This window comes from Mandrillus leucophaeus, unplaced genomic scaffold (genome assembly GCF_000951045.1).
Source record: "Mandrillus leucophaeus isolate KB7577 unplaced genomic scaffold, Mleu.le_1.0 Scaffold38, whole genome shotgun sequence".
In the NCBI taxonomy this organism is placed as follows: domain Eukaryota; kingdom Metazoa; phylum Chordata; class Mammalia; order Primates; family Cercopithecidae; genus Mandrillus; species Mandrillus leucophaeus.
Genome location: NW_012104031.1, coordinates 3,120,460 through 3,136,168, shown reverse-complemented (window position 1 = coordinate 3,136,168; position 15,709 = coordinate 3,120,460). Strand labels below are relative to the sequence as shown.

The window sequence follows — 15,709 nt, the reverse complement described above, 5'->3', positions numbered from 1 at the left end:
AATTGCTTGAACCTGGGAGGCGGAGGTTGCAGTAAGCCGAGATCGCACCACTGCACTCCAACCTGGGCAACAGAGTGAGACTCTGTCTTAAAAACAAACAACAACAACAAAGAAAACCCAAAAAACAAAAACAAAAACAAAAAACAAAACAAAACAAAACAAAAACAAACAAAAAGAGACAATCTGAACACTAATGGCTTTTAGGGAGCTCTCATTGTTCTTGTTCTGGGCAGGATTCATTCAGAAAATGGCGTGGGCCTGAGCTAGCTGGGTGACAGAGGGCTGTGGGGGTCCCACATGAGGAGCTGACATTGATGGTTGAGGTTAATGCTGACATCAGGGGTACCCAACAACTTAACTGGGGTGGGGATATCAGGAGATGTGACCGGAGAAGACACGAAGGCCTGAGAAAGGGTCTCAACACTATGCTGATGGGTGGGGACTTTCTCCTTTGGGCAGGGGAAGCTGTTGATAGTTTTTCAGCAAGGGAAGTGACAGGCTTAGCTCTCTATTTTAGAAAGATTAAACTGTGGTGTGGTGACTGACTGGAAGAGGGGGTGGGCAGGAAGCAGGGAGGCCAGGTGGAAGGTGGGTCCAGGTATGAGGTGATGCTGGTTCTAGCTGAGGGAGTGGCCGTGAGTTTGCAGAGGAGCAGGGTGGATGTGAAGACCAGAGAGAGGCTGTGGCTAATGCTTTCCTGAGGGTAAGACTAGTGCAGGTGTAAGACTGTGTACTCAGGGAGGACTTTGGTTATTTGGATGCTTGTAGGAGGGCGCATTCTGCTAAAAGGACACTACAGTATTTGCTAAATTCTTGACATATCCAGCTCACAGAAGATGAAGAAGGGCTGAGAAGGGAAGAGGGAGGGAGAGAATGAGCACTGATCATAGGGTAGGTGTGCAGGACTTCACTGACTCCTCACAGTTCTCCCATCCTACAGCAGAGGACTGAGGCTCCGCTTCTTTGCCTGAAGTCACACAGCTGGAGTGCAGCAAGCCGGAAGTCACCCCGCACCTGGACTCCACTCTGAACAGCTCATTGGGATGTGGTTGGCGTATCCCTCATTTGAGACCTCAGGGGGCAGAGCACATGCACCAGCAGCTTGTGCTCTGGACTGAGGAGAGCAGGTTTCAGAATGCCCGTGGACAGGCAGGCTGCCGGAGTGACGAGGGCACTGGTGCTCTGGTGCTGGGTGTACTCACGTGGGGGGCCAAACCGCCTCCCCCTCATCTCACCTGTCCCAATCCTCAGCTGCCTTCCCAAGTCCCACCCAGAAACCAATTTGGAGTGAATAACAGGCTGGGTCATTAGGCTTTGTGCAGATTTTCTTCAAACAGAATGATCAAGGTGCAGCCCAAAGCAGCCAGGAATGTTGGGATGACTTTATCTAACCAGGACGCCGTGTGCATGCTCTCTGGCCTGTTTCAGGCCTTGGTTCTGGACTCAGAATTGGTTAGAATCAGTCTTCAGTTTAAATGCCTGTAAAGTGAGAATAATCATTGTTCCTTCTTCATCTGGTGAACGGGGGCAGTAGGTGAGATAGGGCCTGCAAAGGGCCCAAACAGGATTTATCTCGAAGCCCGCTGAGTACCAGGGGTCCAAATTCTTACTGTAATGTTGTGTGGCTGCTCGCAGAGCACTTAAATCAGGGAAAAGTTCTTCTCTGCTGCCATCTAGTGGTATTTTGGGAATAACACCTGCGTGAAGGTCTGCAGAAGCTCCTGTTTCCAGGCTTCTGAGCCAATAACCAAAGAACGTGTTGCACTTGGGGCCGTGCTCTGGCTGCCGTCACCTGTGTACTGGAAACCACCCACTGGCATATGGACTCATGAGGCAAGACCTGCCACAGGGCCTGGCACATCCTGCACAGACCACCTTCCCACCTGGCTCTGACCTGCGTATGTTTTTGGAGTCAACAGTGTGCTTAGAGAGCCTCTTAAGTCACCACATCTTTGGGGAGAGGGGCACAAACCAAAGATTTATTTTGCAAGTGAAAGGGGCAGCCCAGGAGACCCAGAAAAAAGGAAGGCAGGGCTGAGAGCAGAAAGCCTGGGTAAAGGAAGACCACAGAGAGGCCTGCAGGAGCCAGATCGCAGCCCACAGGGAAACCGCAGGAGGCAGGCTGTAGAGTGATCCTGGGCCCAGCCTCGAAGCTGGGACTGGAGGGGCCTTAGGGACTCAATTCCAGGTGCAGCATTTGCAGGAGGAGCTGAACACCAGGCCTGCCGGGCAGCTCTGCTGGAACAGCCGCCCCCCTGCACAGCTGTAGAAGCTGGACCGTTCCCGAGGGTTGGGATAGAGCCCATCAGCTTTGCCCTGGCAGAACGTGTCTTGTCCAGGGCTGGGGCCATGCTCAGGTTCAGAGGGCTGACCTCGTGTTGGAACTTCAAGCTCTGGCGTGCCTGAAGGCACGTATGGAAGACCTGGGAAGACAGTGAAGATTCAACCAAGGCTCCCCCTAAGAGATCCCAAACCCACAGGCAGAGCACACAGGCAGCAACCATTGGCAGGCAGCAGCCCAGCACCATATGCCCTACAGGCTGAGTACAGCCAGGTACCCCAGGCAGAGAACAGCCAGACAACAGCCATACCTACAGCTGAAGCACAGTGCCACAGACAACACCTGGCTACACATGTGACAGGCAGTTAAGTCTTTACCCATCTGCAAGCACAACCAGATACTGCTGAGGGCAGGTGGGGGTGACACACTGCAGGCTAAGGGGAGGCTTTCTCCCAGATAAGAGAGGAACAAGCTGCTGCTCCCAGGCTGGGGGCCCTCTAGAGGGAAGCCACGGTTACAACACCCTGGGCAGGCATTGCTACAACCAGGAAGAGAAAGCGCAAAAAGGAAAATTGTTTTGACAGTTTCCTTAGCTCCTAGGGGTGCATGAAGCTTGGGAAATTACAGTATTGGGGCAAAGTCATTTCCTCAGAAGGACCCAGGACCTACAGTTCATTGGATGCATGGAGCTGTGTTCATACTCCACCTCCAAATTCCGCCACTGGCCCGGGGCGCCTTACTTACTCAGTTCCCGCCGCAACGTCTGGATGAGAGGGTATCGGCCCTGGTCGCAGGAGAAGCCGGCAAAGTCATCTAAATCCAGTGCCCAGACCATCGCCCCGCCCAGTCCCTTCTGCTTCAGATAGCTGACCTGTGCAGGGAGGGGATGCAGTGGAGGAGCCCGGGGAAGCCTAGCCCGGCCAGCCGCAGAGCCTGGCTACCTCATCTGGACAGGGCCCTTTTTTCTCCAGCAGCCTCAGGCCTGTGAGTGGCTGCAGGTTCTGGAGACAGCACTGGGCTGGGAGCTTGGGTGCTGAGTCCTCATGCTGCTTGGCCATCAGTCATTTTGCAGTCTCCTTGTCTTAACATAAGCATGACCTGGGGTGGGGCGGGTATGCCGGGAAGATGTGTGCACCTCCCTAAGTGGGAACCCTTCACAGCTTGGTCATGTGTGGGCTGAGCTGCTTTATTTAAGGGTACTGTATGCTGATCAAGGTAAGTTCAGTTACCATAGGGAACAACTCAGAGTTCCAAAAGATCTCAATCAAGGCTTGCTTCTGTCTTCATGTCTTTGTCTTCCCTGAGAGCCATCTTCCCTCCACCAGATTCCTGAGGCTTCCTGAGGGTATGACTGTGTTTCCTCAGAGTGGGATTCTCTGTCCTCTAACCCTGCCAGGGGGCCACGGTGCTTGATCCCTTGCTGGCCCCAGCCTCCCTTTCGGCTAGCTCCCTTCCTCTACCTGCCCTGCTTGGGGGTCCAGCTATGTGGGCCTACACTTTGTTCTCAGAGTCCAGCCTCTACTTGCTTCACACCCACGTCTTTGCTTGTGCAGTGGCCTGCTCCCTCACCCCTAAGAATGGCCACCTTCTATGCTTTAGGACTTATCTGAAACACCCTTCCACCCTGACCCCTTCTCCCATCTCCCCAGCCAGGATCGTGGCCGCCTGCAATTCTCCACCTCTAGAAGCTGCCACTGTCAACCACACAAGATAATTGATGTGGGATGTACAGATAAACTAGTGAAGCATCCATCTTCAGGAGCTAACAGTTTCACAGGAGAGAGTGGCATGAAACGAGGTAAATGCACTAACTCTTCAGGCCACCAATATTGGGCAGGAGAAGGGGGTCCTATAAGTAAAGCAAAAGATCTGTAATTTGAACATGCACCAGCTATTGCCAATGGGCTGAATAAAGCTATATGCCTCACCATGTGTATTTCTCCTCTTCATATGTCTGTAGAATTTGTATAGTATTTAGAAATCCTTTCCAGGGTGCTACTAAATGTAGAGTAATTTTTTGTCATTTTGTCTTTTTTGAGTCAATAGGTAGTAAAGGTACAAAATACGATCACGTGGAGATTTATGAAATGTTGGGACATTTAAAGGAGACTCACCCTTGAGGTCCTGAACTGCCCTCATTCCATGTCATTGACAGGCCTTGTTCACTCAGGACCACCCCCCTGCCAGCAGAGCTGGGCCTCACCTTGGTTTTGAAGCTCTCCACATCATCAAAGCCCACCCACTGGTTGTCCCGGAAGATGTAGGGCACCTCCTGGTCCTGGATTCTCTGTTTGGTGGCCCCCTTCCAGGAGCAGACCTGTGGGAGCAGAAGGCAACACTGGGGAGGAGGAGGGAGGCTCTTGCAGGCACCTTCCCTTCCTCACCAGGAGGAGACTAGAGATTGGAAAATTCCTGTCTGAGGAAGCCTGGAGAATCAGGATGTGCTTTGCAGTGACCTAGAACGCTGAACTCAGCTTGAGGCACCTGGGCTTAAGGATAAATTCAAGACAGTATGGATGGTATGGAATTTACCTGGCCAGAATTCTCTGCACCTGGCATCCTTACTCAGAAACGGTGGGAGAAGGAACCCTCTGCTCTCTCAGGTACCCCCTGACCCTCACAGTACCCAGGGTAGTTATGGGTTTTCCTACCTCATAGTAGGCCAATATCCCTCCTTCCTTGGTGAAGGGGCCAGGAGTGCCAGACCCTGTGGCTGGGGCCCCCACTCTGGTGTCTGACGGGGAGGCCAGGGTGAAGGAGCGTCCGTAGGTAGGCATGCCAAGGATCAGCTTGCTGGCAGGGGTCCCCTTCTGCAGCCACATTTGCACAGCAGCATCCTGGTGGCGGAAGAGGGCAGGGTTAATTTTCTCAGCCCTTGACCTGGTTCTAAGTCTGGGGGATCCAGAGACAGAACTAGGAGGGCAGGGGCTCCTCAACTGGAGCCCCAAGGGCCTTCGTTAGTATTCCAGCCCTACCCCACCTTCTGTAGAGCCTGCCTTAAACCCGTGACCCCAGTGAAGAAGCTGCATGGCATGATAATCAGAGAGCATGGACTTCAGATGCAGACAACCATTCACTGAATCATTGTGTACTGATGGCCCACTGTGTGCCAGGCGCTGTCCATGGTGCTTCAGACACACAAGTGAACAAGGCAGACACAGATCCCTGCCTTTCCCAGCAGCTTATTTAACCTCACTGAGCCTTGGTGTTTTGTCTGTAACATGGGAATAAGGAAAATATCCATCTCTTAGGGCATTGTGAGAATTAAAGGTTATAATGCATGCAAAAGGTCAGCACAACGCAATAAAGGGTCACTATGGTCATCATTGTTATCATGATTGTTGTCTTAGTTTTACCCTGAGTACAAAAGCAGGGAATCGAGTCTGCTTTATTTATCTCTGTATCCCCAGTACCTAGAATGACACCTGATGCTCAGATAGAACAAAGGCTTCCTTACCCACCTCTGAATAAGACCTTCCCCCGGTTATGTATTACTTGATGTGACACCCCCAGGCCTGTGACGGGAGAAGGTACCCGATATGAGTGTGATAAATTAATGAATAATGAAGCCTCATTCCTTAAGCCAAGAGTATGGTTCACTTTTCCCCAGAAGTTGCCCTAGTTTTGTAAGGTCTAGTTACTCTGAGCCCACTTAGCACTTAGGTAAAGAACAGCTTTCACTACATGTATTTAAATACATTTCTTTTTGTCCATCTATATGACTTATCTTTGATCAGACTGGTGCTTTCTGAAGGCAGAAGTCGGGGCTTCTCCTGATCTGTTATAGCACTTTTGTGCAAGTTGGGAAAAGTCACCCCTCTGGCTAGAAGCAATCCCCGGGCACATCGTGTGGTGAGTAGAAGGCCTCTTTGTAGAAATAAGATAACCTCCATTCCTCAGTGGATTCAAGGTACACAGTGTGGAGAGCAGGGTGCTGGAGGGACTCCAACCCCACTCATCTCTCAGCTGAATGTCTTTCTTTCTGTGTCTCCCCACCGGCACAGGGACACAGTTTCCTCCAAAACTCACACAGTCTTCCAGACGGGGATGGAGAGGCCGGACTCAGTGTGAAATGTGGGTGCCTGGCTCACTGGCTAAAAGAGGTGCTCTTTATTCATGAAAGAGCCAGAAAGTCAAAGATGTCCCACTCCAGCTGATATACAGAGATGTGGGCTCTCCAAAAGTAAAAAGCATTTTAATTTAGGGCTTTCTCTTTGTTGTTTGGTTTTGCTTGTTTTAAGAAAGAAAAACAATATAGTTATTATAAGCCCTCTCTGTAGGGTTTTATAAACCCTCTCTATATTTTAAGATATAGAGAGGGCTTATAAAGAGGATCTAGGCTGAGCATGTTGGCTCATGCCTATAATTCCAACACTTTGGGAGGCTGAGGCAGGAGGATTGCTTGAGGGCAGGAGTTTGAGACCATCCTGGGCATATAGCAAGACTCCATCTCTACAAATTTAAAAAAAATTAGCTGGTCATAGTGATTCCAGTTACTCAGAAGGCTGGGGCAGGAGGATCGCTTAAGCCCAGGAGGATGAAACTGCAGTGAGCTATGATCATGCCACTAGCGTGCCCATCTTGGTGAGAGAGCAAGACTCTATCTCTTAAGAATAAATAAAATTTTAAAAATTAAAAGTGTCTTGGTTGCTCAATGAGGAAAAGTTAGGAGACCCCAACCTACCCTAGTCTAAAAATGAAGGCTGCCCTTTGCAGGTGCTGGGGGTGCTTCCATCCTTAGTGACATCCGTGGAGATGTTATCAACTTGGGAAAGCTCCTACCCCTGAAAGCGCCTTCCAGAAGGTCAACCAGTGTGACCATGGAGCACAAGTCTGCCCACTGTCTTGAAGGAAATGGGGTGGAGGTGTGTGAGGGAAGCAGCAGGCCTGCTGGCTGGAGACTCAGGCTCAAAGTGGGCTTCCCCATTGGTCACTTGTTTGTCATCAAATTGGTTTGCTGTGTCTACCATCAGCCAAGATGCTCCACAGAAGTGAAGTTTCCCCTCAGTAGGGGTAGGGACCAGGAAAATAGAAGAAAACAAGCAAACAAAGAAACGAAAAAGCTTCTGGTTTCTCAGCGCCCTGTGTCTTTTTTCCTATGAGGGCCTTGGGGCTCAAAAGAAGCCACCAGACAGGGCCTGCTGGACAGGGGAGTCCTGCCTCAGCCCTCCGGCCACACGTACCACGTTGAGGCTGGCCGCTGCACCACTCTCCTCTTGCCTCTTGTAGAGGGGGCTATTATGTCCTGTGACCTTCTCCCAAGAGCCATGGAAGTCGTAGGCCATAAGGTTGACAAAATCCAGGTTCCTGCAGGAGGCATGGAAGAGGAGGTGAGGAACAGGGATTGGGGGCAAGGGGAGCCCTTCTTTCTTACTCCTACTCCCTCAGTGCATGGCCTAGGGAGGAACCACTGGGGTCAGAGGCAAAGGTGGCAGGCTCACCTGGCTCTGCAGGGGATGACCCAGACAGCAGTCCCAGCCAGCCCCCTTATGGAGGCCATTCTCATTCTCATTCAAACTTGTCATCCTCACCCCACTGTCCCCTCAGCACCCCCAGGCCCTCCCTATTCCACTCAAGAAGCCTCCTGCTACATTGCTATTTTGGAGGAAACTCTAGCTCAGGGTTTCTCCCACTTCAGTGTGCACACGGATCGCCCAGGAATCTCATTAAAATGAAGGTTCTTCGTCAGAAGGCCCGAGGTGGGGCCTGACAGTCCATAATTCTAACGAGCACCTGGTTGTTGTGGGGGCTGCGAGTCCACATGCTGTACTTTGAGGAGCAAGGATCCAGAAAACACATTTTCTGGAAGACAATGGCTTCCCTACCCGCTCAGGGGCATTTTCACCTTAAGAATGAGTTCCCAAGGAAGAGGGCAGAGATCCAAAATGAAGGATCTGGAACAGGCAGCAGCAGACACTGAGAAAAGCCTTTCTGGATGTGTCTTAGTTTTACCCTGAGTACAAAATCAGGGAATTGTCTGCTTTTGTTTTGGTGTAAGGATGGGACTTTCCAAATGCCTTGTAGGTGAACACCCGCTCTACCCCTGGGAAAGCTCAGTCCACCCTTGGCCTCTCCTCCTTCCGAGAACACAGTTCCAAGCCATCTGCCTGAGACTCACCTGGCGATTTTGTCCACCTCGTATCCAGCATCCACATAGGTCCGCCCAGCTGGAACCGCTGCACTCAGAAGGAGGCGTTCCTTCCCTGAGGTCTGGGCTTCCTGCTGGAAGGCGTTGGCCAAGTCCTGTGGGAGTGGAGCTCAGAGTCAACACAGGGGCACGCACCAGGCAGGCAGCCCCTGTGAGCCCCAGGTAGATGTTCACTGGTAGAAGTCTGAGAGCTGACCACAGGCCTGATCTGTGCCACGTAGATACGTGAAGCAGCTGGTTCTGGGGGCAGAGCAACCCTCATATGTGCTGTGGGGGCTCCAGCGCTGGGTCCCTGTGCAGACAGGGTGATCCCCGCCCCACCCAGCGGTACCTGCACCAGGGCTGTGAAGCGTTCCTTGTCTATGGCAGGGCTCCCCCGGCTTCCTGGGTACTCCCAGTCAAGGTCAAGGCCATCAAAGCCGTATTTGCGCAGAAATCTGATGGCTGAGTTGACGAAGGTCTGACGGTTGTTGGCCGTGGCTACCATATCTGTGAACCTGTGAGGTGATGAAGGGGAGTAAGGGCCTGCCTTGGACCAAACAGGGGGCCGCTCTCACTCAGAGACAGGCGAGAAAACACTCAGGACAGTGCGTCTCTGTGTCTGGGCCGGGAGGGGCGCTGGGAGGGCTTCTTCAGAGGCTGCAGGGATATTTGCTGGTGAGTTATGGTCTGGGTTGAGGAAAGGGGACCATCCAGAGCGCTTTCTACCCCCGAACATCAACACCACCAGGGGCTCATGGATGCCCTAGAAGCCTTTCCCAAAATTCCCTCCAGAGGCTCCCTCCAAGCCCCTGAATTGTCCCACCCCGAATCAGAGCTAGTTGACACCCTCGGAATGAAGGTTTAAAAAGAAGAGGAATTAGAGAAACTAATTTTTCTCTAATTAGGATTTTTCGCTAATGAGAATTTCTCTGATTCCTTTACTAAGGTTAGTAAAGACCCGGAGAGCCCACTGTTTTAGTTTCCTGGCAGGTTAACCTGGTCATCTTTCCTCTAGCTCACACCTGTAGAGTGCTTTGTGTTTTTATTACCATTACTAGTCTGGAGCTCGTCAAAATCCCTACGCTGCCTCAAGAACCACCTCTCCACATCTGCCTTCCTTAGTGGGAAGTCCCTGAACTTCTTGGGGGTCTCAAGTCCTTTACAGATTGATCCTATTTTATTTTTATTAATTTAGTCTGGGGACACCAGGCTAAAAACTTCTGCATTTCAATAAACAATCTGTATATAAGCATTATTTTGGAAGATGAGTCATAACTTTCATCAGATTCCCAAAAGGGTTCATGATCCAAAATAGTTTTAGAAAGACTGTTTAGAGCTTTGGGAGCCATATATTCTGGATTTTCTAGAAAACACCAAGTTTCAAATACTCCATTCCATTATCTCCATAAATCATTAAAAAATGTCCCCCAAATGCCAATACTTTGGCACCCAGGCTCAATCTCACAGATTACCTTTTATACTCAGAAGTGGAATAAACATTCTCTCTGGGACAAGATAACCCATTTCTGAGCTCAGAAAACATAGACACTGCATGTTGTCAGGATTAGTTGGGACCCTCCCTCTTCTCATTTCATGGAAGAAGAGACTGATGCCTGGAGAGGTCTGAGCCCTCTGCTGTGTTTAGACCTGTGCTTCTGCCAAGACTGGATCTGAAACAGCCTGGAACGAAGCTCACTGTGCTGCCCTCCTGCTGGGGTGCCAAGAACCCAGAAAGAAATGCAGCCCCCAGAGTTCAGCTCCCCTCTCCTTTCCCCGACCACACCTCAGCCTGGCCCGATTCCCTGACCAGCGTTCCCTCTGACCAGGGCTCCCTCTGGCCAGTGCACCAGGTTCTCATCCAGGAACTTTACCACACAGGTGACCACAGTCAACTAACCTCTGAGTGCCGAAATTCCAGCCTCCGATGGCTAACAGGGTCTTCAGCTTGGGATTCCTGGGAAAGACAGGAGACACAGCAGGATTTACTCTGCCAGCTCTCAGGGTTCCCTGGCAGGGATGTTACCATGGGGAGGAGCAACAAGGGTGGGGACGTGTCAAAGTGTCTATGCACAGAGCCTGTACTAGCATTCCGGGGACAGCTATAGATTGGGAAAGGAAAGTCACGTTCCTGACTCCCAGAACCACCTGTCCAACCGGGGAGACACCGCTGCGTGGGCTCAGGAAGCAAGGATTGGGGCAGATTCTCAAGAGGCTTTGTGAAGGCACCCAGAACACTGGGGCTGAAAGGTGGATCAATTTCACAATGAGGAAGGGCCTTCACGGGAGACAGAAAGTCTCACAATCCCGATCCCACTTAGACCTAAACTGGAAGGGCCTTTTGGGATCCCCTAAGCAACCCCTACCTCTTTCATTAAGCACAGGAGAGCCCAGAGAGGTGATACAACTTGCCCAAAGCCACACAGTGGGTCTGTGGCAGGTCCTTGGTTCTGGGGAGGTGCCTGGCTCTGGGAGGAGGTTGTCTGTCCCCCCACCACACCCCACCCACCCTGCTCCTCTGCTTTGGCTCACATCTTCTTCAGGCCATTGAACTCTTGGTAGAGAGTCTCGTCATTCCACTCAATGGTGCTCAGCTGGTGGTTGGTCATGCCAGCGAAGGCGTAGATGAGGTGGGTGCAAAGGCTGGGGTCCACGTCCTTGGGCATGAAGCGAGCCTCCCCCTGTCTGTACTGGGCCCAGTTGGTGAAGTAGCAGACCAGTTTTGCAGCAGAACCTGGCCCGTCGGAGTAAAGAAAAGAGATAGCTGTCAGCAGGGCCTTCTGGGGATTTGTCACCCTCCGTCTGGGGCAGGCAATGTCCTTGGACCTCCCTCTTCTACACCTGGAGTCAGTGGAGGGACGCGACAGGCAGAAATGGCATTTGCTTTTGTGTGGGTGGAGCCTTGCAGGTGGGAAAGCATTTTCAGAGGCCAGACATGGGATCCTCAGAACACTGAGTGGGTAGGGCCATCATCTTCCAAGACTTGTTTTCCCGGGAAGCAAGTTGAAGTTCACGAGCTTGGGGCCCGTCCTCATCAGTACAGCTGCTAAGAGGGCAGAGCAGCCATGCTGCGACCCAAGCCTCTTGACTCCTTGACATCCTTAAAAGTTGCTAGTCTCAGAGTCTGAGCTCCCAGGACCAGGGTCTGGCAGGCAGGTCTCCCTACCCCCAGTTAGGGTCTCCCCTCCAGGCCCCGAAACCTGAAAGAAGGTAGCCCCAGGCAGCCCCAGCATGAGGCCCAGAGGGAATTAGACATGGCATGCTCATCTGCAGAAGGAAGGCAGGCAGAACTTTCCAAAACGGTTTGGAATACCTCAGAATACTTCATTAAAATGCAAATCGATAAGTAGCAGAGAGGAGGCCCCAGTTACAGGCCTGGGTTTATGTTTCTTTAGTCTTGCATTAAAGCCATTTGCATTTGCCTGTTATCCCTTGTAGATAATCTATGTTTATCAATATCACTGCTGAGATTCTAATAAAGAGCTAATTTTATCTAGGAGAAGGCATCTTGTCTCTAAGTACCCCACACACTATAGGGTACTTGTCTCTAGAGTACCCTATAGTGTGTGAAAAGACTTTGCAGGGGGTAGGATGGTCTGTTCCCAGTGAGGGCCTGGTGGTGATGACCCCCACTGAGGTCAGCCCTGTGCAGGGTTGACCAGGACATCAGGAAGCAAGAATGCTAGTCTTCATTCCAGCATCTGCCAAAAATAGACTTTGGGTCCAACTCTTTTTCAATCCTGGCCCCATCTGATAATGACTGTGTGGTCTCTGGGGTCTCTTCCAGTCTCTCAATCTATGATGGTGTGGTTCGTGTGAGCCAACATTTTATGCCAAGATCTTGATGGAGCAGTGAGTTTGGACTGGATCGTGTCTGTGGCTGGTGTCTAGAACCTGGGACTTCCCTTTGCCCCAGCAGGGTCTCTCTGTACCCCCTCCAATGCCCACATGGACAGGGAGGGGGCGAGGAAGAGGAAGGGTGCAAAGTGTCTATAGGAGAGTTTCGGGAAGAGAGCGCTCAGACAGGCCTCAACTAGAACCCAAGAGCATAGAGGGCTGACCCTGGGCATACACGTGGCTCTGGAGTTGTCACTGTTTCTAACCAGGGGGCACCCCGGAGTGCAGCGTGCTGGTGGGGCTGGGGTGTAGCCTGCAGTGATACAGGAGAATTGCTGAACTGCCCAAAGCAAAAGAGAGGAAGGAGGGGATGAACCCAGAGAACTCATCCTCCAGGCCACGTAGGAAGGAGCCAGGAAGCTCTTTTTCTGTCATGTCATGCTGTCGCATATCAAATATTGTTATGAATTTCTGTACTATGGAGAAAATAAAGTGCAGTTGTTAATAGCAGGGACTCTGGCATGTCAGTGTCTGGGTTGAAATCCCAACTTTGCAACTTACTCACTGTGTGACTCAGCTTCCTGCTGTGTGAAACGGGGAGGCCATTGGACCTCCCATAATGTGTGTCACATGACCCCCGTGTGGGCTAAAGTTAATACATGTAAAACACTCGGAGGAACACTGCATGGAAGAAGTTCTGTTCTAGGTGTTTTGTGTGTATTAACCCTTAGTTCACACAAAGTCCTACTATTATTACTATACTGCAGAAAGCCCAGAAGTAGCCTGGACTAAAGCTTTTTGAGAAATCTCCCACCTCTCATCTTCCCCATGTTTGCTGTACCTGTATCCGCGGCTGTTCCCTCCTATGAGGCTGAGAGGGAAATGTACGTCCAACGCCACAGCCAAATGTGAGAGGCACAGTCACAGGACAAGGTCTGAGAGGCCAGCATTCCCAGGCCACTGATGCCCAGGGAATGAGGTGGGGCAAGAGGGGGACCAGGAGTCCGAGTTGCTGAAGGTGCCCCAAGGTCTCTTTTCCATTTGACACAACAAGGAGCTCCCTCCTGCCTCTCTCAAGCTCTACATCTGATCGGTTCAACAGATCGGAAGCAGTGTGTTATCCTCGCGGAGCTAAGGGGCTGGGGATGCTGAGCCAGATGAGGCTAAGGTTCCTTATCCCCAGCAACTTGGAGTCTGGTGCAGAGACACATCTGAGCCAATAATGAGAGGCAGTGCAAAATGCGCTGTAAAACACACAGGTGCTGCAAGAGCACAGAGTGCAGAGGAGGGAGCCAGCGACCCCAGGAAAGGAAAGCCCTGAGAGAGCTGATGTGCAAGCTGGACCCACACATGTGCAGGAGCTCAGCTAGTGGATAAGGAGGCAAGGGCCTTCCCGGGAGGGCTGCTAGGGGATGGGGACATTTGCAGGGTCTGAGCTTTGGAAGAGAGTCACTACTGAAATCTGGAGCTCTTGGGGAGGTGTGGCAGGGAAAGTGTGTTGGGACATGAAGCAAAGCCCAGGGAAGGGGCTAAGGGATTCAAGAGCTAGCTCCAAGAAAGAGGCCACTTACCCCATGGGATCATCAGCAGGACCATGAAACCTGGAGCAACAGAAGAGAGAAGGCCAGGGTTACGCTGCCATTCTCACTTTCCCAGCCCCACAGCTACGGAAGCACAGGAGGTGGTCAGGGAGGGCTGATTTCCTACTAATCAAGCTTTCTCCTTCCAGAAGGGACCCAGGAGGGCACTGTGCCCATCCCTTCATGCAGGCCAGACCATGGGGGTCCCTTTCTGGCCTGGGATGGCTCCCTGGGCTGAGGCTGCCCCCTCTCTATGCCTCGGTAAAGGGCAGTGTGGATTCAGGAAGCCTGTGGAAAAACCGCTGACTTGTGAGTTATTCAGAGAGACTGCTTCTCTTTCGGAACAAGAAGAAAACCTGTTCTGGGGCTAGAAAGAACCAATCAGGAAGGGCTGCACGGGGAGAGATCAGCTCCTGGGGAGGGCCTGTGCCTCTGCTCCCATCGTTTACGCTTCCTGCTGCCTCTCCGCGCCTGGCTGTAGCAGGCATCCACAGCCGTGGAGACCTAGGCCTTGACAGGACTCCTTCAAAGAGATCTCTTTCACCTGGTGACCTTGGACTTCTCTGTCAACCTAATAGAACCTGCGTGAAAATTTGCAAGGATGCCCAGGGTCCTGGCCCCAGGCTGCCTTCTTGCAGGACAGCCAATATGAGGTTAGAGAAGAGGCTCTTCGCAGTGGGTGCTTCTTGGATAAGGCCAACAGGAGGGACGTAAGAACATGGGAAAGACACAAAGACCCAGTGCAGGGGCCTCATTGACTCTGGGCTTTCAGGACAGAAAGAGGAAAGTCAAGTCATCCTCAGCCTGTTGAGAAAAGCCTTCCCTTGCAACATGAAGTCTCTTGGGTTGAAAGAGCCTAAGGGGGAGCCCACAGGAAAGGTAATTAAGGGGCTGCAAACCAGGAGGCATGGAGAGGGATAAAATGACCCTCTGAAGTTCTCCTGAGTCCCCCTGCTTCCTTGCAAAGGGTAGCAAGGGGTCCCTGGACATGCACATCCCCACCTCCCCACAGCTCCCGAGACCCAGCCCACTATCCCTGACAGCTCACCTGCCCAGACCACAGACCGCACCATGATGCAGCTCAGCGGCAGGCTCAGCCCATACAAACCAGCATTCCAGGTCCTGCTTTGCTTTTATCTGGCTACCCTGTCCCACCCCAGCCAGGAGTGTTGCAATCAGGGGCACTAGCGGGAGGAGGGGTGGGAGCAGGGTGGGGCAGGGTAAGATGTCAAGTAGCATGAATTGGGCAAACTTGACACAATGGCCTTTAGCAATTCTTGCTTTTCTGGAACAATCAGAGGGTGGCTCTTAGTGTTGCCAAACAGAGGAAAGCGGAAAATGGCCCTGAACCTCCTGATGGATGAACATGACCCTGACTTTGTTTGTGTAGGTGGTGAGGACCATAAGCAGCCCCAGACTTAACAGGGCTTTGGAGGAAGAGAAATGACTCACGAGTCAGGCAGCTGGGTTCCAGACCAGCTCTCTTGCTTCTCTGCTGCCCTCTCTCAAACTGCTTCTCCATCTGGAAGATAATGGGGTTGCAAATATAATTTATTTTTCATGATAGTAATATTTTCATATCCATTGATGGAGAAAAATAGACAATGATAAATAGTGGCTATGAGTTTGGTAATAGCTTGAAATGCCTACGTTTCTTATGAAGAATAATAACGGTGGACATTCAGGCCAGGCATGGTGGCTCACACCTGTAATCCCAGCACTTTGGGAGGCTGAGGTGGGCGGATCACCTGAGGTCAGGAATTTGAGACCAGCCTGACCAACATGGAGAAACCCCATCTCTACTAAAAATATAAAATTAACCAGGCGAGGTGGCACATACCTGTAATCCCAGCTACTCGGGAGGTCTGAGGTAGGAGAATCGCT

The 15,709-nt window shown here is 51.6% G+C and overlaps 1 protein-coding gene across 4 annotated transcripts; it reads right to left on the bottom strand.

The window, feature by feature from the left end:
- Window positions 1-1,367: 1,367 nt before the first annotated feature.
- Window positions 1,368-14,993, bottom strand: CHIT1 (chitinase 1 (chitotriosidase)). Of its 4 annotated transcripts, XR_001007180.1 has the most exons (12): window positions 14,874-14,993; window positions 13,817-13,846; window positions 10,941-11,142; window positions 10,309-10,365; window positions 8,761-8,926; window positions 8,400-8,524; window positions 7,465-7,588; window positions 4,933-5,118; window positions 4,485-4,598; window positions 3,026-3,152; window positions 2,592-2,662; window positions 1,368-2,423 (listed from the first exon to the last, which is right to left on the bottom strand). XR_001007180.1 is itself a non-coding variant. In XM_011990488.1 (11 exons), exons 1-11 carry the CDS (start codon window positions 14,896-14,898, stop codon window positions 2,179-2,181), a joined length of 1,401 nt encoding a protein of 466 aa, XP_011845878.1. In that variant the 5' UTR covers window positions 14,899-14,993; the 3' UTR covers window positions 1,368-2,178. The 4 variants fall into 4 exon arrangements, 3 of the variants coding, with proteins under 3 accessions (XP_011845878.1, XP_011845879.1, XP_011845880.1); XM_011990488.1 differs by lacking the exon at window positions 2,592-2,662; XM_011990490.1 differs by lacking the exon at window positions 2,592-2,662 and having other exon boundaries at window positions 1,952-2,423; window positions 3,026-3,065; window positions 8,797-8,926; window positions 14,874-14,928.
- Between the last annotated feature and the right edge of the window lie 716 nt (window positions 14,994-15,709).